Source organism: Rhinolophus hipposideros (genome assembly GCF_964194185.1).
Source record: "Rhinolophus hipposideros genome assembly, chromosome: 12".
NCBI classification, from domain to species: domain Eukaryota; kingdom Metazoa; phylum Chordata; class Mammalia; order Chiroptera; family Rhinolophidae; genus Rhinolophus; species Rhinolophus hipposideros.
In genome coordinates, this window is record NC_138058.1 from 8738295 (window position 1) to 8762769 (window position 24475).

A 24475-nucleotide genomic window follows, 5' to 3' on the forward strand; every position below is an offset into this window, starting at 1 on the left:
GTTTTATCTTTCTACTTAGAATCGATATTTTACCACCTCAAGTAGTATGTAGATACCTTACCCCTTACCCTCCCTCCTTTCTTGGGGGTAAGGAGGGAGGTTTCCTTACCCTCCCTCCTTTCTGTTGTAGTTGACTCATCTACCTGCATTGAAAATCCTATCAGAAAAATGTTATAATTTTTTGCCTTCAGTGGATTGTATTCAATGAGCCTGGGAGTTTGTAAGCAACATTATTGGTTTGCTATCCTGTGCTCCCCTCTGTCTGCTATCTCCTTGATATTTTCTGGTTCCATAGGCTTCTTAGCTTCCTTTTTGTAGTGCTTTGGCCAGTGTTCATGCTTTATATACCCCACTCCTGCAATTGCTTCCATTTCTACAGACAAACGGTAACAGCAAAGAAAAAATATGAATAAAGATTTGTCATGCCTTTTAGGGACCATAGTTCCTTTATTACAGTGAGCAAACCCCCTTCCTCAGAGATGTAGGTACTTGGGCGCCCCCTTTGCTGCTGCTTTTGTTGGCGCCACTGTCATCATCATAAAATTACATAGGAGCTGGGTGTGAAAGGACATAGAAAGGAAAAACTATGGGAATGTTAGAAAACATTTTTCCCATATTTCAAGGAAGAATTAGAGGGTTTCTTCTGGAACTCTTTCTGTTCTCATTAATGTCCACTTCTGGGTTTCTGACTACAGTGGGTCTAAGCCAGGGGATATTGGAAGAAAATAAAACCATGGAACTCTGAATTCTTGTTTTGTCTAATCTTCTTGCTTCCATTTACTTTTAAGAATCCTTATACTATTTTTCTATGCATTTTGTCCAGGTTTTATAGCTGTAATGACTGGGAGAGATAGGGTGCGTATGCTTACTTGACCTTACCTATCAATGTGATCTGAAAATAACATAGATAGTAAATATAGATATTAAAACCCAGAAGAAACCAGAAAAGCTGTGAGACCTGCCTGAGATATCATCCAGGGTCAGTAAGGAATACTCTGTCTGCACTGTATGTTAGAGAGAGGGTGACCATTATCCAAACTAGAACACATTATCAGAGTGAGAAATTCACTTGGACTATAAAAGTTATAGTTGGACAATGGGTGTAAACAAGGAACCAGAACATATTGTCACCTTATTTAGAAAACACAGGGGGAAGATAATACTCCTTTCTCATTGTGTTCCTTTGAGTTCAATTGTTTAATTACCATCAGCCTCCTATATACAGAAAATTTGTTTTGGTTGTCCACTTTGTTATGATTGATTTACATGTAAGAAACGTAAATAATCCTTTGTCTGAAATGCTAATTTGTTATCTTCAGTGTGCCTACTAACCTGGAGAGAGTGTATTCCATAAATGTTAGACTTAGATGGCTCCTCTTTTGTGTATGTATAAACCTGAGGCTCAGTTCGAGTTTCTGTTAAGCTCAGAACAGAACTCTGGACCACTGGATAGATCAGTTGTAGCAGTATTTATGTTAGAATAAAATAAACCTGGATAAGTTGGCCAAAAGAGGTTTCTGAGTCTTAGATCTCAGATAATAGCTGGCAGGAAAACTAGGGATTCTGGCCATCACCATAGCATAATGGCACAATGACAGTGTGGGTTCTTCCCCCACTGAGACCCTACAATGAGTCTACCCACAAGAAACTTCCTCCAGGAATAATTTATACCCTTTAACTCATCTTTAACTTTATCACTGGAATTCCCAACAAGGATGTTGCCTAGTGCCAAAGCCACAGTGGTTTTTGTGATGTGGGCACCTCTGTGAAAAAAGAGCTCCAGAGAATTTCATACAGGCTCCAATCAGTGGCCAAATGACAATGACTTTTAGCCACTCCAAGCATGGATCACATTCATACAGTGGATGTGACACATTACATGTGAGTGAGTCCAGAAGTTTCTTTGCTTTATTATTCACATAAATCATTCCATTCCATCAGGAATCACAAAGCATGAAAGTTTTGCACTCATATGTAACTAGAACACTATTTAAACTACAGATTGAACTCTCATAAGGAAAACAAACTTATGAAAATAAAATTAGCCTACCAGGAACAACTGCTTGGTCCTCCAGCAAATCACCCCGTTATTTAGGAGGACTTCCACTGAGATCAGTAGGTCAGGACACACATATAAGAAGTGTCAGCCTAATGGGCAAATGGCTCAGAAGAAAACTCTGTTACAGCCCCGTTTTTATTCTCTTTTAACCAGTGGATAAACTAATTTCTCAGACTCTTACCTCGGCTGCTGACTCTTGCCACTGCCTTTCCAATTTGTGTGTAACTGTCAGTCTGTTCTTGTCTCCTCATTGCCCTGACCATTTTGGCTTACTTGCAGTGGACAATAGTAAGGCTGTGTACTGCATGCCCTCACAAAGGCCAAGGGCATAAGGAGAAGCTGAAATTAACCCTACCCTGCTCCCCAGGCCTTATGTCCCAATACAGGGCTGCATCAGCTAGTTCAGAGGGCTCCTTCCTCTAGTTCAGCTGCCCACAAGGGGTACTTCCCACAAGGACACAGTAAAGACTAATTGTGGCCTCCTCTGCTGCTTATCTCCTGGTCTCTGCCTTTCCTACTTGCTTTCTGTGCTCCAGAGTTAATGGGTGAACGTGAAGTAAGCATTGTCTTCTTTACAGGGAAGCTTTTGGCAAAGTTTAAATCAGTCGTTCCTAATACTATGTATTTTATTGCAAATATATATGTATGTACACACACACACACACACACACACATATATATAATATACATATATAATACCTAGTAGACATAACAGTCCATAGCCACAAACGTGGCCAGATCTACTACTTCTCTCAGACAACGAGGAAGATCTTAGGGGTCCTATGTGCTGAATGTGTGCTAGTATCTGGAGAATTCACTCTCCCTCTGTCCAGTCCAAGAAATGAGAGACTCTAACCACAGCTTCAGTGTCATGCCAGTGCCTGTCAAGCTTGCTCAGACCTGGCAGGACACCCTCTATTTTATATTAGCCCGATCCATGCTGTGTGTTTGGTCCATCACCCTCCCTACTCACGAGGGACTGGAGGGGAGGTAGTTCAGGGCTCATTTCACCATTCCCTGAGCTGGGAGCTCCTCCCAGTGGTTTCTGTTTTATGGAGTCCTTTCCAGTGAAAGAAATTCTTGGTATAATTCTGAGATGGCTCCACGTGAATCCTTTAGAGTTTTTCACAGGCATGTGATAGCGCATTTGAGTCCAGAACCTGGAATTGGAAGGCACTGATTTTAAGCCTCTCCAAGTGATGGTGGGCAAAACCCGGAGAGCCTTTTTCACAAGATGAGGTAGAGACTCTGGCTCTTGGAAGGGACAGAACTTAATTAAAATGAGTTTCAATGTTTGATCATTCAGGGCAAGATTCACTGCTGCTTGTAGTTCAAAGACACTAGGTCTGTTGACATAGTTGGGGCTCAAGATAAATATTCCTCTTCTGCTTTTCTTAATAATGCTCACAATGTCTTCTGCATACACTGGAAATAAAGAATCTTATTAATTACAAGTGTTATTATTAAACTTTGAGTCCCAATAACCCTGAATCCCCCAGATCTACCCGGAAGGTTCCTTGCGATGGACACGCTTACGAAAGGAGGAAAGGGAACATGGCTGACTATATCATGTTTGCTATGTCAACTCAACTCTATTGACAATTGAAGACAGTGTCTAGTGTCTAGCGACTCAATTTTACATTCCTCCCCTGTCCTGTCTCCTCAAATTGTTGGTTTCTCTAGGATCAAAGCTTGTTGGAACAAGGTAGGCTGGGATGACAAAGGGCCATGGGGTGTTCCAGGCTCATGGGGGGGATATCTGAGGCAGAGGAGGTCAGTGGGACAGGATGAGGCCTGCACATCTGATGGGAGATTGGGGCTGACCCAGTGCTGAGATCTGTGCCCCAGAAAGCAGGGTGACCACCTATAAGAATGACGGACAACTTCCTGCTGAGGAGCCAAGAAAGACACCTTTGTTCAGGAAGGCCTCCCGGGGGCCCGATATTATCTTTTCCTCTGAAGGTGGATATTTTTGGATGATGGAGCATGTCTGTGCAACACATGTTTTTCTTGTTGCCCAAGATGTTCTAAGCTCAGGAGACCTTCCAGAAGATGTAAATCCCAACAGAAAGAGTGACAGGAAAACTTAAGAGCACTTATACTTAACTATCCCTCTTGTTCTGTCTTGTCTCTTGGCATGTAGGGCTTACCTCCTCCTGGGGCCATATCTCTTTCAAGCAAACACAAGGTGTATCCATATTTGTTTTCCAAAACTTCAGGAAATAGATTCAGGGCCAAGGTTTCCTCACTCACAGATGAACCAGCCTCACTCTCAAAAGAGCTCCATTTGGCATAGGAGATGAAGGCATCGAATTCCTTTTTATCTGAAGAAGAGGAGCAATAATAAGAGTAAGCCACTTACATCATGTTACTATCATGGTATACCTACTTATGCTCGAACCATGTGGTAAACGGGTAAGAATTAACATTTGGGGTCCTTACTGAATTAGTTAAAAAATGAAAGAAAAGCAGCAGCTGAGTCCATTTCAAAACCTCACTGATAAGTGGTAGTAACTGCCCAGAGTAGAATTCGAATTTCTGAAGCACTCCTGCAGTTTCTCTGAGGTCACATCAAACAGCGGGGGCCTTCCGTGATTAAATCACATGTACTTGGTTCCTCTGAGCTTTCTTTGCATCTGCGCTGTTGCTATCTCATTAGTTATACATCAAAGAGTGTGTGTTCCATCAAAGCATGATCACACCCAGTGCGCAAAGCACTGCTAAGACCTTGCACCTTGCACATTACACAGCGGGTGGCACACATACCTCTACTTGAATACCCACATGTGACATGAATCAACGAAAGCTCCCCAGCAGGCTGCTTTCGGGGTTGCATGAGATACCATATATGAAGAGCTGGGTGTCTGCCTCACGGTGATCCCAAGATAAATAGCCATTCCCCTCCCTTCTAAAATTGCAAGCATTCTAACGTTACGGGACTCCAGGACTAGAGAAACACAGAAGCAGCTCTTCTGAAGAAGCAGACATTAGTGAATGGTATCATCCTGTCTCATGGGAAAATGGACAGACACTTCATTAATAGTATAGAACTTGAACCTTACAGAACTTCAAGCTTTTGAGGACATTTCCACCATCTTCAAGCTCCTCATTTTACAGGTGAGGCTGATCGAGGTAATAGTTAACGGGGGCTCTGATGCAAACTGCCTGGGTCCAAGTCCCAAATTCTAATAATGCCCCAACAGTTCAATTTGGGGCACGTGACTTTATGTCTCTGCCTGGCTTATAGGATTGCTGTGACAATGAAAATAGCTAATACACATTACTGGCATGTACTCAACACAAGCGAAATACTAATTGCTGGCTTATACTGTGTGTTCACTATGTGTTAGGTGATTTTCTAAAAACTTAATCTGTGTTGACCCAATGGGCTCTCACAGCCTTCATTGTGATTACAACCCTGTTTTACAGAAGGGGAAACTAAGGCATGAAGATGTTAAGTCATTTGCCATTATTGCTTTAGGTTTGTTAGCAGCGAGATTATTTTCAAGTCCAGCATGTCGGACAATAGCATTATCAGCAAGAGTCCTGGTAACGGGGATGAAAAGAAATTGTTTCCTCACCTGCTCCCAGCCCTCCCAGGTGTGAAATACCAGACCCAGCGGAAGTTTCAAAGCCTGAGGGGCATGACTTTTCCATCAAGGAACATGTGTTTCTGGAGCTCCTCCCTCTAAGTCACCTCTGAGAGGAAAAGTCAGAAGCAAGTTGGGGTCACCTTACCCCCAAGCGTCTCATCCTTCCTCTGGTAGGTTCGGTACAGCAGCACTATTTCAATCCAGTACATGTAGAGGAGAGCGCCTGCCATGAGCATTCCTGCCAGGGTCGTGACGGTGCCAAGTAGGGTGTACAGGAACACCACTGGGGAAAGCATGGCGGCCATGAGCAAATGCAGAGACAGCATTCCTAGGACAAGGCCACACTCAGGCCAACCAGTGCCTTTCCCGGCTCTATTTTATCAACACCACTGCTACTGGAAGCATTTCTCTTGAATCTGGAAATGTCTTAAAGCACATCTTGAAGGAACTACCATACAATGAACTCGGGAGAATCTGGGGGAAAGGGCAGTTCCTGATCGGGGTGGCCTGGGAAACTGACCAGAGCCGTTTTTATTTCTTTTCCCTCTAAACCTCTACACAACACATTTGCATCTCTCTCATCATATATTGGAAATTATTATCATGTCTTATTGTCGTCCTTACTGAAGTCTATGTCTGGCTCACTTTTGCTCCCTCTGTGGCCCCTAATACGTGGGACACACCCTTATGGAGAATTCATTAGGGACCAGGCACAAATTTTGTCTTCTTTGAACCTCATAGGCATTCAAAACCTGCTGTCCTAGAATCATCTATTAATTGAATGAATAAATCAACAACTCTGAGCATCTTCAAACAACATCTCTTAAAATCAACATCTCTGAGCATCTTCTTAAAAAAAAAATAAAAGCTATTCCCTACCAGGAATATCTACTCCAGCTTTACAAAGCTATGATCTGTGATATACACCTATCACGCTGAGCACAGAGCAAAACTACTTTTTCTTGCCTCCACTCTCCATTATGTCCTCTGGATTCAGAAGCCAGGAGAGGAAAACAGGAATGGGAGCTAGGTCCTAGCACAATGCCTACCACATAGAGCATGCCCTGTAGGTATTGATAGAATGAATGAATGAATGCATGAATGAATGAATGATAGGCTTTTCCAACACAGCCCCCATGCACAGAATATTAGTTAAGAGGACCAGCTCTGGATCATTGATACAAAACTTGCTAGGTAGTTGTGTGGTCTTGGCTAAGGCATTCAATGAGTTAACACAGCAAAGCGCTTGGAACATCGTCTCACATAGTAAATACTAACTGCTACCATCCATCATCGTCACTAGCATTTAGGAAAACCCCTCTCCCCTCAAATAAAAACAGTTGTATGCCTCCTGCAGCAAACGTCCAGGCTCACCTCCTTTCTTTTCTTTCAGTTGGATAGACTGGGTCGTGTTCCCAATGGAGTTTTGGGCGAAGCAAATGAACGTCTTGCGGAGATCTCTCTGAGTGACTTCTTTTAAGTGGACAGCACGCTCGATGATTTCATCCTCGAAGGTGGATTGAACACTAGGAAAGGAGGGGAAACATCTCACCCATTCAGTAGATACACTGTCATCTATTTGTAGTGTTTGGAGCTCATATAAACAGCCAACAGTTTGGCTTTCAGAAGTCATAGGATCGAACAATATAAGGAGATGCCAGAAGAATATAAGATGGTCAGGGAGGGCTTTTATTTATTTATTTTTTATTATTGAATCTGCTAAGCATCATTCTGACACTGCAATTTAATTTACTTGAGGGCCTCAACTGACCTTTCTTGCTCTAAGAAATCCCCCTGAGAACAGATGATAACATTAATTGAAGAATAATCTTAAAAACTAACTTCTAATGAGGATTTACTGTGTATCAGGAAGTCTTCTGGGCACTAAATGAAGAGTATCCGATATCCTCCTTGCCTCATAGGAACCCCACGTGGAAAGAGTATGTTGGTCCTAACTTGGCCAGCAATGCAGACCAGACACAGAAGGTGGGTGACAATCCAAGGTCACACCACTGAGAAGTGGCAACCTGATTCCTGGGCCGGCACCATTCTGCCCCATCCAGGAAGCGTGCGTCTTAGCATTTATTCACAGTGTGGATTCTCTAAAGTTGTCAATCTGCAGCCTGTCTTCATGTTAAGGAATATTGTTTAGGTAAATGATGTTTTAGTCTGTATTGCTTGGAGCCTATAATACCAACCCTTTATCACAGAATGTTTCTTACCTGCCAGAGACTACGATAAGCATATCGCCTCTACTGTATCCGCTCCTTACAAGAACCTTGCAAGGTGGATTCTAGATGGTGTGATGGAGGTTCTCAGGGTTTAAGGGTCACGCAGGACGTGTGAAGTCAGAACATATCCTCTTTGTGGGCTACTTTGAACTTTGATGCAACATCAGCTTAATAGGGGACCCAATGACTTCCCTTGTCATGACGTTCTTGCTAAATTTTATTACTCTTCCTCAAAATCTGTCCTTTATTATTTGTAGTGTTGTACATTTTTAAAATATTACATTTGTTTATTGAAATGCTTTATAAATCAGAAGGAAGTGCTTAATCCATAGACTATTATTTTGGAACAGATCTTGGAAAAACAAGGGACTGTATCTTTTAGCGACATGCCCGGCAGATCGGATTGAAGTCCTTACCCCTCCAGGAACTGGAATCCAGCTTTGTGAGGGGTTGGATAGTTCCGAATGGCTAGAGTTTTCCTTTTTCTTGAGGCAAATTGCCTTCCCGGTAAATTCTGGCCACTAATTGAGTACTGTGATCCAGAGAACAACAACGGAAGTCTAGTTTCTCATAAAACATAATAGCTGTCAAGTCCTTCAAGACAGATATCCCACCTGAGTCCCCTTTCCCAGGTGGCATTGCTTCAGCTATTCCTCACTTCACTTTTTGTTTGTTTGTTTGTTTGTTTTGTTTGTGTGTTGTTGTTTTTTTGGTCAGACTCCTTATTCTTGTGCCATTTCCTCATTTCATATATTCTGGACTGTTAATGACTCCAAAGATTTGGATACACTGAACAGACGGCACTGGGGGACATGGAGAGATGGGGAGGGGATGGAGGGTCCCCGTTTGATAGACAGGCTACTTCTATTTAAGCAGCCTGGTTTGGTGTGTCTCTCTGCTTGTCAGCTTGATGTTTAAAGCAGCCACATCAAACCGTTGCTACAAATTAAGCTTTAAAATAACTTAAATATTTCATTCTCTGGCCCTGTCAGAAACTGCATTTAACTCCCATGTTTAAAATTAACATGAACTGTGTGTTTCTGAACTTTTATTTTCACCACTAGTCGGTGCTTGTGGCCACTCCATTAACTCTGTGTTGATTCAGCTCTGTGTGTACATTTTGAGGGTTTCCAAAGGTAAAAACATTCACTGTGGGTTGCAAAGAATATTGTCTGCTAGTTTCCTTCTTACCTCCTCCCCTCCGAGCTTAGGATTTCCAACTGCTGGTTAGAATCTTTCCTGTACCATCTTAACACAGGTTTGAAGTCCTTTTGGAAGCCAAATCGTGCTGTGCAGTAAAGAGTCAAAGGCTTTCCTGGAAATGAAGGGGCCACAGAAAATAGGAAGGAAGGCAGTGAGAACACTTTGTGCTGTGTAGGAGAAACACTCCACCTGAACACTGGTCCTTGGTGCAGTTAGGTTTGCAGGTAGAAAAGGTGTGCCAGAAATGACCAAACATCCACCTGTCTCTCATTCAGAAACAAATGAGACCAGGTATGTTTGTTTCTAATGGGTAATACTTAGATCTCAAACCGTGACTATACGATCTTAAAATACAGCATAGGGAATATAGTCAGTAATATTGTAATAACTATGTACGACGTCAGATGGGTATTAGACTTATCCAGGTGACCACTTCGTAAGGTATATAAATGTCTAATCAGTATGCTCTACACCTGAAACTAATATAATATTGTATGTCAACTGTAATTAACAAATAAAACTGTAATTAAAAATAAAAAGTTAAAATAAAACAATTTAAAAGATTGGCGTGGTCATAGAACTAAGATGGTTTGAGGATAGATACCAGGAAAATTAGAAGTGTCAGTGACGAGCCTGGCCTTCTAACGCTGCTGTTGAAGTACAAGGTGTGTCAATAAAGAACCTTTTTTAAACCAATACTTGCATAATAAATAAAAATCATGAGGTTACTGTAGCATATAGCTTAAGGAAGACATTTTTTAGATATTCAGCTGCATGTTGAATAATGCTGTATAGATGGGCATGCATCTTATCACACTACCACCCTCTTTCTCCTCATTTTCTCTGTAACGGGTATCCAGATAATAGGTTCTGCCTCAAACTCAGTATTTTAACCATGAACGGTTAGGGACTACATTGGAAAACTCATTTTTGCACCTGAATAATGTCCCCTCCTTCAGCCGTACTTTAAAATTCACTGATACTATTTGTAAGTTGTTATTTTCTAATTAATTATTATTTTTCTTCTTTCCTCCTTTTCTTGTGATGTTTCCCGTCTTTTCATTTTTATAATGAGGATATACTGATACCGCCACCTAGCGGTCTTTTACCATAATATCTATTTTTACATTTCTTTCTACAAATATATATTTTCACATTTAAAAGAACTTATTTTATTGAAACAACCAGTACTTAGTTTTAAATAGACCACGTATTATTTAGCTGTTTGGGAAGATGACAAAATGAAAGTAGACAAAACGGAAGAGGACCATAGGAAAGTCACATTGCCCCACTACCCAAAGAAAACACTACTTTGGAAAACAAATTATTCGCCTAAAATTATCTGGAAGACCAGAACAAACATCATATTTTTAAAGGTCAATGCTACTCAAGTTGGTAAATTGGTTAAATTTGTAGATTTAACCAATGGACCCAATGTGTGTAACCGCCTGTTTCTGGGGTGAGTAAGGAAGAATCTAAAATCTATTGATCATGAACCAGCCACCTAACACACATTATCCTACAATGTCACCTCATGAGGTCAGTTTTTTATTTTGCCTATTTACAGATTTACAAACTGAGGCTTAGAAAGTTTAAAGGACTGTGTGAGGTCATCACACCAGTCAGTGGCTGAGTCAAGATTCACACCTAATTCTCTCTGACTTGACATCTAGTACTCTTTCTCCTTCTATCACACTTAGAGCTGCTCCCAGGGCGCCGTGTCAAACAAGGGTGATAATGCTTCCACCTTACCCAGTTCTACTTCCAGTGTGTCCTTGATGGGTTCCAGAATGTCTGGTTTGAGATGAGTGTCTGTCACTAAAAGATGAAGATAAAAATAGTTATTTGCATTGGGAAATCTGAAAGCCTGCCTGCTAAAGACGTGTGCATGATCACACGTGGGTCTGAATGTTCTGACACTCTCTCTGCAAATTGTGTTTATACTCCATAAGGTTAGAAATGCAGGTTTCTATGTGAAAAGCATGCCTTCAGAAATAACTGTCACATCAGGTTGTGGGTACTAGCAAAACATTCGTCCTTAAATCCGTATCTGCCCGGCTCACCCATGGCAGACTTGAGCCCTCATTCCCATCTTCTCCTACAAGATTGCTTATCGGTGCCATCTGCCTGAGTAATCCAACAACAAGGAGAACCCACCTGAGAAAATCAGCCAGCTTGGAGTCTACCACCTCCATTCTTAAAGTCGTGGTTTGTTTCAAAATAAGTCAGTCCCATCAGTCATTAATCACCTATCTCTCCGCTTCCTGCCACTAACTGTCAAATGTGCCTCCACTTTCACACTTTCTCTGGAAGATGTTCCATCCTCTGATAAAGGAAAATTCATCACCTGTGTCTGGTATCCTCTCTTATTTCTCAGGGACTGCCTGCCCTCAGTTATACCATGTCTCTCCTGTATCTTTAACTCCTCTCTCTCACACACTCTCTCACTCTCTCCCCTTCCCGTTAGCATATATCCATACTCAGTCTCTCCATTTTAAAAAAAGAACAAAACCCTTCCACCTCATGTCCCTGCCTTACTCATTCTCCTTCCTTCACAGCCAAATTCTTGAAAGAGTGCTATTTGCTCATTTCCTCCACTCCCTCACCTCCCATGGAGTCTAATTTCTGCCCCCATCACTCCACCGCAACTGCTTTGGCTAAAGTCACCAGTGATCTCTGTGCACCTCAATCCACGGGGCACAACTGAGTTTTTCATCGGCTTTACTACTCAGCAGCATTGGCCACACCCAGTTTGGAATCCTCTCCTCTTTTGGTTCCATGTTTCTATATTCTCCTGCTCACCTCCACCATCTCTCCTCACTTCTCTATGTGCTTGTGGGCTCCTCTCCTCTGTGCCTCTTGTGAATATCAGATCTCTTCCTAGTTCTCTCCTAGGGGTCTTGCATTCTCTCCCTGGGCGGTGCAGTTTACTTTCTAGGTAACTTCCCTACAGAAGGTCTTGGTCCTCGAAACGATCTCTTTCCCTCATCATCAATTTCACTTCCTGTACTGTTCTCCTCCCCACCCTTCCTCTTGATGACACCCCTTGATGATATAAATAATAACGTCCACCTTTCCAGATCCAATTATTAGTTCTCAGGCCTCCCCATTAGAGGCACGGCATCACTCTTCCTCCTTGAGACACTTGAGTCACCATGCCCTGCAACAGCTCCTTTTGTTCCCACACCCCTATTTAAAGTCCTTTGGGGAGCCTCCTCTTCCTCACCTGTCCAAGTGGTGGAATGGTCCAGGCCTCAGTTCTGGGCTCTCTTATTTCTATACTCACTAGCTAGGTGATGTCACTCAGGCCTTTTGCTTCAGATACATATCATGTTGGTCACCCTCTCATTCACGTCACCAGCCCCAACCTCTTCAGACCCGTTTACCCAAAACCCTACGTGTCATCGTGAAGTGGATGACTAAAAGTCTTTTCATGCCTAATACCTCATTTCTTCCTCAGACCTTCTTTTTCAGCCTTTTCTGTCTCATTAAATGGGTCCACCATTTACCAGGCCAGAAAACTTATCCAGGCCAGAAAACTAAAACATCCTTGATTTCCTTTTTTTTTTCCCCCAGATAAAATTCATCATCGTGTGCTGTTTATGCACAAATTAAGCCATTTTTCATCACCCCTGCTAAGTCTATTCAAGAAGCAACCAGAGACAACTTTTAAAAGCATGAATCAAACCTGCTGGTCTCTCACCTGTGCCCTGCATCTGCCCTTCTGGATGCTATCCTGTGCTATGCTATCTTCACTCAGTATCTTACAGGAAGTCTACTAGTCGCTCAACTTAACACCTAGCTCTCATCCTCAACCCCTCCTTTGCCCTGATCTTCATTCCCACCTCCCACATCCTTTCACATGTACCTCCTAAATATTTCGTGACTCCATCCACTTCTCTCCACCCCACTGCCACTCCCAGGTCTGGCCATTGTCAGCAATTGCCTGTTTGACCACAGCAACGTCCTATTTCTTCTCCCTGCCTCCATTCTTGCTCCCTAAAATACATCTCCTATACAGTAGGCAGAGTGGCCTATTTCAAATACAAATCTCCTGATGACACTCTTCTGCGTAGAACCCTCAATGGCTCCCCATTGTTTCTTAGATGAAGTCCAAATTTACAGGAACAGTGTGATCTCAGTTCTGCATCCGGACACTCTCCGTCAACTGACCTTCTTTTTCCTCACTGACTGCATGACCAAGCTCTCTCTCATCCTCCAGATGTTAACTATGTTGTTCCCTCTGCCTGGAACAGCATATTTCCCTCCTTCATTGGGCAAATTTATTGTTACCCCTCAGTTCTCACTGGGACATGCTGTGCCCAGGTTTGGGCTTGGTGGGCCCCTCTGCTTCTCCTCTCTACCCATCACATTGTATCATGATAACCTGTTTCCTTTCTGTGTGTCCCACAAAGTAGTAAGTTCTGAGAGACAAGAGGAAGTGTCCTAGTCCTCAATCTTATATCCTTAGCACCAAACCCAGTGCCTGACATATATTGGATGTCCCGGAAAAATTTGTGTGAGAATGAACAAATGAAAGAATGGAAGATTAAACGAAAAAGACAGGAATAACGACAGGGAAGGCTTGATTGATTGAAAGAGATGCAACACACGTGGCAAGGAGTCTTCTGGGAGAGAGAAAAGCAGATCCTGCCACTGAAAGTTTGATGGGCCAAGTTGCCATGCCTGAGTTAAAAAGCAATCACACATCATTGGAGGGGACAAGTGGTGCAAGAGGGGTAGTTGCATTCTAACTTCTTATCCAAGGAAGAATCTAATATAAATTTAAAATACTGACATCTAAAGTAACGGAGAGTGTAATGGCCAGGAAGCAAGCAGGAGTGTTTGAGTTGGCTTCAGTGGTTTGTATCTTGCAATAAAAGAAGAGGAGGTTAAATTGATTAATATATTCCTAAGAGCTAAATCAACCATTCTCTAGCTGTTTAATACACAGCATGAATGACTGACTCTGTTATGTTTTGACACAGTCCATGCTTAAATTATTACATTATTCATGCTGACACTTGTAAATTTAGTAAGAAAGACCCAAAGGAAAGACTGGGCCAAAAATAGAGAAGTCACGGAAGAATAAACCCAATGGACCAATAAATATATAACAAAATATTCAACTTCATTAGTATTCAGGAAAATGTAAATTGCTATAAAAAAAAGAGACCCCCACTTGACACCAATCAAAATTTCTGGAGACATCAAATATTATTTCGGAATAATAAGAAACTGTTCATTGCTGATGGGTGTGTAAATTGGATGCTATCTTAGGATAATATCATATGTTTATAACATAAATCACATTTTATAACCTAAAACAATATTCTATTTTATTGATGGATACATACACATGTAGAAAAAGCATAAAAACATAAATGCAAAGGATATAAACTGTAAGATTGAACTATATTGAGGAAGGGGGGGGTGCGGGAAGCGATGAGGGGCTAAGCCTCAAGTTATATCTGCAGTGTTTTGTTTCTTTAAAGAAAAAGTGAGATTTTAAGCATGTAGAGAAATGGTTACAGTATTAAAGTTGGTGACAGCTACATGGGTATCCCTTATTTCTGTGTGTGAATTATTAATACTAGTTTTTAATTTCCTACAAAAACAAACGAGGCGTCAATGCATGGCAACCCAACTTGTGATAACCTGAATACCGTGTTTCCTCGAAAATAAGACCTAACTTTAAAATGATTTTCCAGGATGACATCCCCTGAACATAAGCCTTCATGCATCTTTTGGAGCAAAAATTAATATAAGACCCGGTCTTACTTTCGGGGAAACGCGGTAGGATTCAGAACTCGGGCTTCCTTGGAGAATAGAATCTAGGTTAATGGAAAACCTGATGTTTGCCAATGTTCAAGGCTTTCCATGACTACAGTGTCTGATTATCTTTTTTCTTTTCCCAAAAAGGAAAAAATTACTAAGCCACAGAAACGTAACTATAATTGCGTAATTGGGGTTCAAATCTTGAAAGCAAAATCTCACTTACCAATGGTTCTCACTTGAACAACAGCTCTGACTGTCCATGAACTTGAATTATCCGACTGAGTATAATCACAGACGTACGTGCCCTGGTGAAAGTCATAGATTTCACCCAGTTGTATTCGGTTGCTCCTTTCTTCAGAGAGTAGTCTTCCATTCTAACCCAAGAGACAAGAAAATATGTAACTTTCTTTAACCAGAGAATTGTTATTAATAATAACTGCACAAATAAAAAAAAACTTAATGAATTTGAACCAGGGAAGGGGACAATCGGTTTGAGACAAGGACATCAGAAAAACATCGCCATGCTATGAGAAGATTCTGTTCCAAAATCTTATTTGTAAAATTATTTTTTAAAATGAGAGGCATTTTCAAATACAGTTATATTATATGTGGAGATCAGGGTACCAAATCTAATCTGTCCCGCCAAGAACTAGTTAACCCAGCATTTCCCAACCCGCTGAGACTATTCTAGAAAACTCATCATGTTCTAAATAGCTGATACCTAAATATATTTTTTAAATACATATATATTCATATTCCTGGAAACTACATAGGTTTTCTGTGTATGGGGCTAATATAAAGTTTCCTCCTTAAATAAATTTAACTCTACTAAAAGAATAACCTTTAAATTAAAAATATTAAGTAAATAACCAAACAGGTGTACATAAATATGACAAAGAATGACTGGTCACTGAAAACCAATTATTTAACTCATAGTTGACCCAAAGTCAAGTGCCAACTAAAGTACAATTATGAACATTTCTAGACTTGGAATCTATCAGTGACACCGCTTTGTGTTTACCATAAAATTTAAACTTCTTCACAGTCTGACCTTGACATCCATTCCCAGACTTATTTCCTGTTACCGCCCGTCCCACGTGCCACTCCCTAAACAACCACTTTCTTTCTCGGTCCATGCACTTGCACCTGTCCTCCTCCACTTTTCCCCAGGGGACAGGCTGCTGCTCAGAGGTGCCTCCAGAGGTGCCTCTAGTGGAGACAAGATATCGGTCACTTCATGCTCCCAGAGCAGTGAGCACACATCTCCGCCATTGCATGTAGGCCTTTTACAGTAATTATGGGTTTCGGGATCTCCTTCTCTGTAGTGGTTGAGAGCGGCCTTTGTGCTGAGACATATAGCTGGTCCTGGACACACTGGGAGGAATAAACACAGATCCCTTCCCTCAGTGAGCTCTCAGTCTAAGAATGCAGGCCCTGAGTGCTAAGCCAGAGAATGATGCTCTCAGCTCATATGAAGTGGGGTGCCCACTCCAGTCTATTCAGGGTGTTAAAGAATATGTAGGAATAAGTCAATCGAGCATAAGTGCCATTTTTAGGAACATTTGAAGCAAAGCATGTATGTAGGAAATAAGGCCGAGGTGAAAGGGCTGGAGAATGGGTTTGTGTTTGATCTTGGTCTCCAGTCTTTAGCAGGCAGGCTGGTAATAGTAAGCTCTTGGTAAGTGATGAGTGAATGAATGCATGTCTAATTGAAAGAAAGGTTTTGAAGCCTAAGAGTCACATGGTCAGACTTTTTTTTTTTTTTTAATGGCAACTAAGTGGAGAAGCTCTTGTAAATTTAAGCAAAGACTATTCATACTCTCTTTTGTATCACTAGGAACTGGGACATAGTAGGGGCTCAATAAATATTTGTTGAATGACTGAGTATCACTGCGACAATCAACTTGTAGCCCCTAAGCTCCATGGGACACATAGCCTTCCAACGTCCAACTAAGAGTACCAGGAGGACATCTCTTACTGCCGCAGTTAAAAGGAAAGAATAAAAAACAAAAATAACAAAACACTAAGCCTGTTATCCATGTAGATGACAAAGTCCTTTCTCATATATTATCGCATATGATTGTATGAAGGAGTCTCTGACTTGGGTTGCATAGATTCTCTGTCTTCCATTTTACAGATGAGAAAACTGAGCTTCTGGCAGTTGTGTTTGGTTCCATATCACCAAGCTAGTTAAGTGAGAGGACTAAAAAGTAATCTAAGTTTTTCTGATTTTGAGTTTCAGGTTCTGATTGAGGAATTTCCCTTCTACTTTGCCTGCTGACTGGTAGACTCAGGGATTCCCCTACTCCAAGTCTCTGGTGTGGTTCTTGTGGCTCAGGAAGGAATTTCCAGTCAGTGGTGAGGAGCCCAAGTGGCGGGGAGGAGTGGGGGTTTCAAAACTGGAGGGAGGGGCAGCTGCAGGTAGGAAGGTAAACAAGGCCAAGAGGTGGGACAGACAAGGTTAATTACCTACCAGCTGATCTCAAGGACTAAGAACCAAGGTTCAAAGCATGGGCTAAAAGTCAAAGACAAAACTCTAGAGAGCACAGTAATAACATCAAAGAGCAGAAACTGGAGTGGATGTATGTTTAAGTCACATGAGAAGGTAACAGAGTGAGAATACAGAGTTGGAACTAAGACCTCAGCTGAGCCCCAGGGAAGATGGGTGATAACAAAGTAGACCTGATTTTATTTTTTTCCTCCATAAAAAGATCCGTATGGCTCAGGATGTATTATTAAGACTTTATGAGATGGAACTAAAAGGAAACATCAAAGAAAAGAGATAATTAAGAAGCAATTTGTGTCAAGAATGATTGGTAACCCATTCTACTAATACAATCACAAATGATTCTAATAGGAAAGAAAGGTGCTAATGGGCCTACACAGGGAATTCTTTGTTTTGTTCAGATATAAAACAATCACGAACAAAAATGTGGAAGGAGGAAACTCTCAGTGTGAACTTGTACGAATAGTGTCAGTAAATCCCAGAGAGAACTGAGGCATGAAAAAAAAAGAAGTTGAGGACACTAAAAAGGGACTTTTAAAGATATGTGTGAAGTAAGGAGAAGAAGAAAGAAACATACTCTACCAGGCGTAGTTATTACAATATTATACTCTAATATTATCAAGCTTTTGCATTACCGGGAAATACCACCACTCCAGAGAGCACAAAGCACATTGTGTTATTCAGTGGGATTGGTGCTCCTTGGAATTGGGCAACACTGGAGAGCTCCTACCTGGGCTTTTCCTACCTAGTCTGGGAAGACTCCAGCATCTGTATCTCAAGCCCTATCCTCCCAAATGGATTTGATATTTTCATGTCAGTTTTAATGATTCATTGTGTCCAGATCTGCATGTCACCTCTCCTCTTCCCTAACTGAATTAGCTGTTACTTTCTCCAACTTGGTAAATGCTGTGAATATATTTTGAGCCACAAAGACCCAAAATATGATAGTCATCTCTTTCACACACCCCAATTAAATTATTTGATTGTTTATTTTATTCCATGAAAATATCACTAGCATTCACCATCTTCTTTCTGTTCCCACTGCTAGGTCCCTGGATCAACACTCACACTTGTAAAGTTCAACCTCACCAACTGGGACCCAATAATCACACCACATAACCAACCTGCAGCCTCTGTTTGCAGCTCTCACCCTAACTACAGGACCATGCTGCTCTGCTTACCACTAATGGAATGTACCCTGTATGTTTCTTTCTTCCATTGCCTATGTTGCACGTTCCTAAGAAGAGCAGCTGCACAGTCTCTTGCTCTAATCATCAACTGACAACGTTCTACTTATACATGAATTTTGTACTAATATTTATTTTTAATAGGAAAAAGGTAAATTATGGAAACTATAGACTGATGAGCTAGATGTCAATACGTAGCCAAAGTCTTGAATGAATTATTAAACAGATGGCATACGAATCCTAAAAAATGAAAAGGTGTTGAATATCAGCCAGCTTGCATTGACTAACAGCAATCATGGCGGTCTTCTCATTTCCTTCCATGACAAAATGATTAGATCAAAGGCTCAGAGGAATACAGTAGACGCACCATATCTTCACTATAGTGACTCATTTGGAAAACACTTTTATGATCTTCTAGTTAAATAAAATGGATATATTATATGTGGGCTGAGTGACTTGGGCTTTGGCTGACTTTTTTAGTTAATAGAGCAGCAATCCACCAAAGTTATGGGTTGATTAATGGGCCATATGTAACTAGAAGGTCAACCTAGGGTCAACAACTAAGAACAGTCCTCAGTGCCAGGATGTTCAGTATTTTTACAAAGTGCTTCAGTGAAGACATATCATGTGTGCATCTCATCTACAAGTCTCCTATATGTAGAAGTGATGGCTAATATGTCAGATTTCAAAGTCAGAATTCCAACTGCTTGACACATAGAATAATGAGCTAGAACCAACAAATTATAGTTTAATAGGAATGAATATAATTATAAACATGGGTTAAAAATTCTACTCTATTAGCACAAAATTGTTGGTCTGATTGCAGTTCTTATGAAAAAGATCTATCTGCCAACTTAGAGTGAATCAACCATATAATGAGCTGTCCCAAAGCTAATACAAGCATAGACTGCAATGACATACTTTCAGAACAAGGAAGACAATAATTTCTCTGTTTTCAGTATTGGTTAGACAACATGTGGATTATAGCCTTGAGCAGATATTAGGAAGTTGTCCAGGAGTATGAGTTATAAGATTTAACCATGAGAACAATCAAATGGGGCCAATGTATCAACCTTGGAAAAATCAAATCTAAATGATCTTTACTTCTTCCCTATTTGGAGTCACATTGATGTTTGGGCTAGCCAATCTCATCATTCTCACCAGTTCTCCATGTCACTATGCTCATAGAATGCCAACAAGTGCCAGTTACTACAAGAACTAGGCCAAAAGGAAATGAGAAGGAGAAGTGCCAGGCCTATGTGCGAAAATTCCATGGAACACAGGGCTCAGAAACGGCGTGGCAGCTACTTTGTGGTAAGCGAATGTGGTATAGGAGTAAGATTGTCTTAAACCACCAATGGAAAAGTTACTCATGGCACATGTCTTACTGACAGGAGTTCATGAAGAGTGTTTCCCATTGACCTTTGTTACAATGTTTTCCACATCAAATGTTTTCTTAGCTAAAGAACATAAAATGCCCTCTCATTAAATGTAGTTATCATTTACTTAAGATGAAGTCTCATTATGCCAAGACTATTTTTTATATTTTTAGAAATTAGGAAAATACAGAGAAAACATTATTAGAATAAGTAATAGATGATTCACTTTAATTCCAACTTCTCAGTCATTAAATATTTCAATTAAGAATCTCCAAGCCTTGGAGCTGAGCTGCCAATGGGCGGCCAGTGGGCTCAGTTGGTTAGAGCTCAGGGCTCAGTTGGTTAGAGCTCAGGGCTCGTAACACCCAGGTCGCTGGTTCGATTCCCCCATGGCCCAGTGGGCTGCACCTTCCACAACTAGATTGAAAATAATGACTCAACTTGGAACTGAGCTGTGCCCTCCACAACCAGATTGAAAACAATGACTTGGAGCTGAGCTGCGCCCTCTACTAGATTGAAAAAAACAACGACTTGCCTTGGAACTGATGGGTGCTGGAAAACCACACTGTTCCACAATACATTTTTTTTAATTAAAAAAATAGAATCTCCAAGCCTAAATTTTTGACATGTCTATTAAAAATATTTTGAAATCCTTTAGACTCCAGCCCATAGATTTACTTGAGTTGGCTATTCTATACATCTGACAGGTACCTTCCCGGTAATCAGTTTCATCTGAATACACTAACACCAGGTTTTCATCTTTTCTGTTCTGAGATGTCTTACGTATCACCCACCTACCTCCTGGGTACCTATTGTTTAGCAAGAAAGGAAAAAAGGACTGGGTACTATTTCCTGGATGATGTCTTCACTTTTAGTAATACAGTGCTGGCATGAGGTCTGTGAGTTTCCAGGTTATTGCATGTGTGTGTGTGTGTGTGTGTGTGTGTGTACACACACATACAAGGTGTGTACACACACATACAAGTCATGCAACATACCCTGAACCATGGCCTCTTCAAACCTGCGTCAGAAGGTATGATTTTCATGATAGCCATCGTGTACCTGCTTTTAGGACAGATGCCTATTCATCATTAAACACATCTTGACATTTGCAGTTAAGGCTCCAGAGAAGTGATATAAAGTTTCCTTTTGTAAATGTCATACAACTTTAGGGTTTAGCCTACAAGAGCAATATGTGCTGTAACTTGGCAACTACTCTGTGACCTGTGCTTCTCTGAAAATGAAAATAAGTTTTAGTTTCAGGGATACCATCATTGAACATTCAAATGCTTTTTCATTTGAAATAACTGGGGTCAAGCGTGCTTTACTGGACTAGAAACAGCCTACCTTGACATCTGTTATCCCAAATTACAAATATTTTTGAACCAAGCGAAGTTTTGTTCTTAAGAGAGAACTGAAAATAATGAACAGAACCATTGACTCTTCTTACTAACCTCATTTTAGAGGTTATGAAATTAATGTATTTCTTAAATTAGGATGTTATTGAAACCAGCATATTTTCAGTGTCACTTTAAAATACAAATGTAAGACCTTAAGCCCATCGCTCATCATCCCTGTATACATGTTTCTACAATGGACATAATAACAGCTGTCCACTTACTGTTGCTAAGTCTCAAGAGAATAAACTGAGAAAATGTCTCTTCACACCAGTCATTGTATTCCCACCAGTCTCTAATTGCTGAATCTTGGGGTGCATAAAGCCCCCGGATAAACAGGGGCTGCCTTCTTGAATTCAATCAGTGGCTATTTAAAATGTTTTTTTTTTTTATATTAACAAACAGATGTATTTTAAAATCAAGTGTCAAGTTTCTTATACTTTTTAAAGGCAAAGTACTAGACTTCAAATAATTATTGCAAGTGTAAGAAGCAATTTAAATTTTATTCCCTGACTCCACCCAAGGGTCAAAGGACATAAGACTATGTTGAAAGAGATGGTTACACAGCATTTACATATCTGTTAGCATTTGGTATAATTATAAAACCCGAAAATGTGGAGTGTTTTTGTAATGTTTATTCACATGTGCTTCATAACTCAAAATCATTGTGAAACTTGCCTTTTCCTGGCCTCTGTTCCTTTTTTAACATTGCACTCCCTCTTCAAGGTCTCAGAGCCACCCTGTGTTTGCCTTAACTGTTCTTCCAGATGTGTCTGCTTAGGAAAGTATTCTAGTTTCCTATTTCTTTGAAAACCCTTCAAGTCTTACTTGCTGGGTGCTCCCTTCCCCTGAGCAATGCCCATTGCTTTCCACGGGCAGTAAAAATGGACTAATCCAGCCTTCTGCATTAGCAGATGTTGTAAATTTATGACTTATCGCACATGTGATATACTTGAATTTTAGACATTTTCCTGGCACTATCAAAATGATGGTTTTAATAATTAGAATATCAGGTTCTGTGGCTGCCTAGGAGAAAGACCATTTAAGAAAGTCAGGTCTTCTCCATAAGCACAAGGTCAACCTCTAGACCTCAGATCCTCAAACCCACATTTCTATAAAGTACAAACGGAGATGTTACCATAAAAAACCATAGTCTTACATCAATTTTGGAAAAGTCATTCTTACCTGGTACCAGGTCACCTCTGGGCTCTGTACATCACTTTGGCAGTCGAGACTGGGGCAACAAATATCGCCAAGGCTACCAAGAGTAAGGTCTTTCTTATGTGGGCACACATGGGATATGTTTGTCTTGGGCTTAACTTCTAAGACCATCTTAATGCAACAGGCCTCATCCTGGGGGCTCCTAGGAGAGTTGACAAGGTCTTATGAACGTAGATATTATATCCAGAAAATATGGGATTTAGGAATGTATTCAGATAGGAATGCATTGGGGACGTACCTAACCCTGGGTCTACAAATATACGACCCAGCATTGTTCATATCCACGGTCAAAAAATGTAAGGTGCTCTGGTCCAGAATGATGTGAGAATAGTTTTTAGTAATTTCCCTTAATGCATCTCCATTTTGAGGTTGTAGGTACCATTGAACGTCAGATAGGTCCTTACTACCACTGCAGGGCAGGTGTTCAGGACCTGGGGTTGGTGAGTTTTGATTTCTGTGGTAGAAATGGGATTTCTCTGGCCCTACTAAGTCACAAAATAAGACAAACTCCTCACTTCTCTCAGAATATGTCCAAAGAAGTTTTTTGGTGAAGCAATCTGAAAAACCCAATAAACAAAGCAATGCAGAAACACATTAGAAGATGAAACTCTAACTTATATTTACAAAGAGTAATTGTGTGTCTTTCCTCTTCACTGTTCCCATTTTGCAAGGGAAAAAAAGTTCAGGTTCTAACTCCCTCCCAGTGTCACCAGTAGCAACAATTATTTCCTGTTAAAAATGGCCAAACCACCCTTCATTCCTCTTCAGCTGCTCCCACTGAACAACAGCTGTGATGACTGGCTTCCTCAGCAATACTTGGTATCAGCTGAAAACTGTTCACCCCGATAATTTCTCCTCCTACACCCATCTTAACAGTAGGAAGGAAATGTGCTCTATTAATAGGTCATGTTGCTGATATATCAGATTATCTGTCACTTTAAACTTTGACCACAAGACTCAGTGTTAACATGAAACGCGAAAACCCCTACCTGAAGTATTAAATCCTTGAATTCTCTCTCCTGCAACAAGCCAAAGAAATATCCATCCCAAATAAAGCATTGTTCTCCCTGGGTCCTGTCATCACTTCAGTAAATTTGTTCTGTTGCCAGAGGGGAATACATCACGATTCAGGGCCCCACTCTGAGAATCCTCTTCATTTCTGTAAATCAAAAAATGGGAAATGAAGAAATTGGAACTTGTGAGCAAACTGCAAGTCACACAGGAAGCTTTGAAAGGGCAGGTCCTCCCAAATGAGTCCTCACAAGTCCACATTTGTATGGTATTTTCAATGGTATAGCAGTCCCTTTGTGTGTGTCATTTCCTACACATCTGAAGGAGGGAGAACATTTCAAGCTCATGGTATCACTTGGATATCTGCACCACACAGTGTCTTCTTTTGACTCCATTTTTTTACAGAATTCTTTTTATTTTTTAATGTTCTACCTAACACATATATTTCCATGAGTAACTTGGAAAGAATTAAGTGAAAGTTTTCCGGGGTGAAGAAAATGACCCAAGATGAATGAAAATGTCAGGTTCTTCACATTTAGGAAAGCTAGTGGTATAGCTCATATGAATAATTAATAAACTTTGAGACTGTCTGCACATTACTAATTTGTAATAAGAGTTACAAAATAGAGGTTGCTTCACTCTCTGTGCCTCAAATAAAAAAAGGGACAGTTGTTTCTGGCTGGCATTACTGGCATCAATACTCTGAAATATAAAAGGGGGTGCATGTAACCTCAAGAGAGAGAATCAGAGCCTGGGCTGTGTTCCTGGGGGTCTTGTCCCTCTTGCTGATAGGGTGGTCATTAGAGTTTTCAAACCATTTACAAGAGATGAGATAAGGACCCTGGGAGGGTGTCCCAGTCCATTCGGGCTGCCATAACAGAATACCAAAGCTGTATGGTTTATAAACAAC

At 40.8% G+C, this 24475-nt stretch overlaps 1 protein-coding gene across 1 annotated transcript; it reads right to left on the reverse strand.

The window, feature by feature from the left end:
- Positions 1-3066: 3066 nt before the first annotated feature.
- On the reverse strand, positions 3067-23722 carry IL18RAP (interleukin 18 receptor accessory protein; the record flags this gene model as incomplete). The annotated part of the gene is given in 11 exon segments (XM_081068823.1): positions 3067-3132; positions 3135-3484; positions 4210-4383; positions 5798-5935; positions 7027-7178; positions 9075-9198; positions 10839-10904; positions 15088-15238; positions 22519-22696; positions 22793-23111; positions 23544-23722. Coding segments are annotated over 11 exon segments (1788 nt in total). The 5' UTR covers positions 23614-23722.
- Positions 23723-24475: the final 753 nt, after the last annotated feature.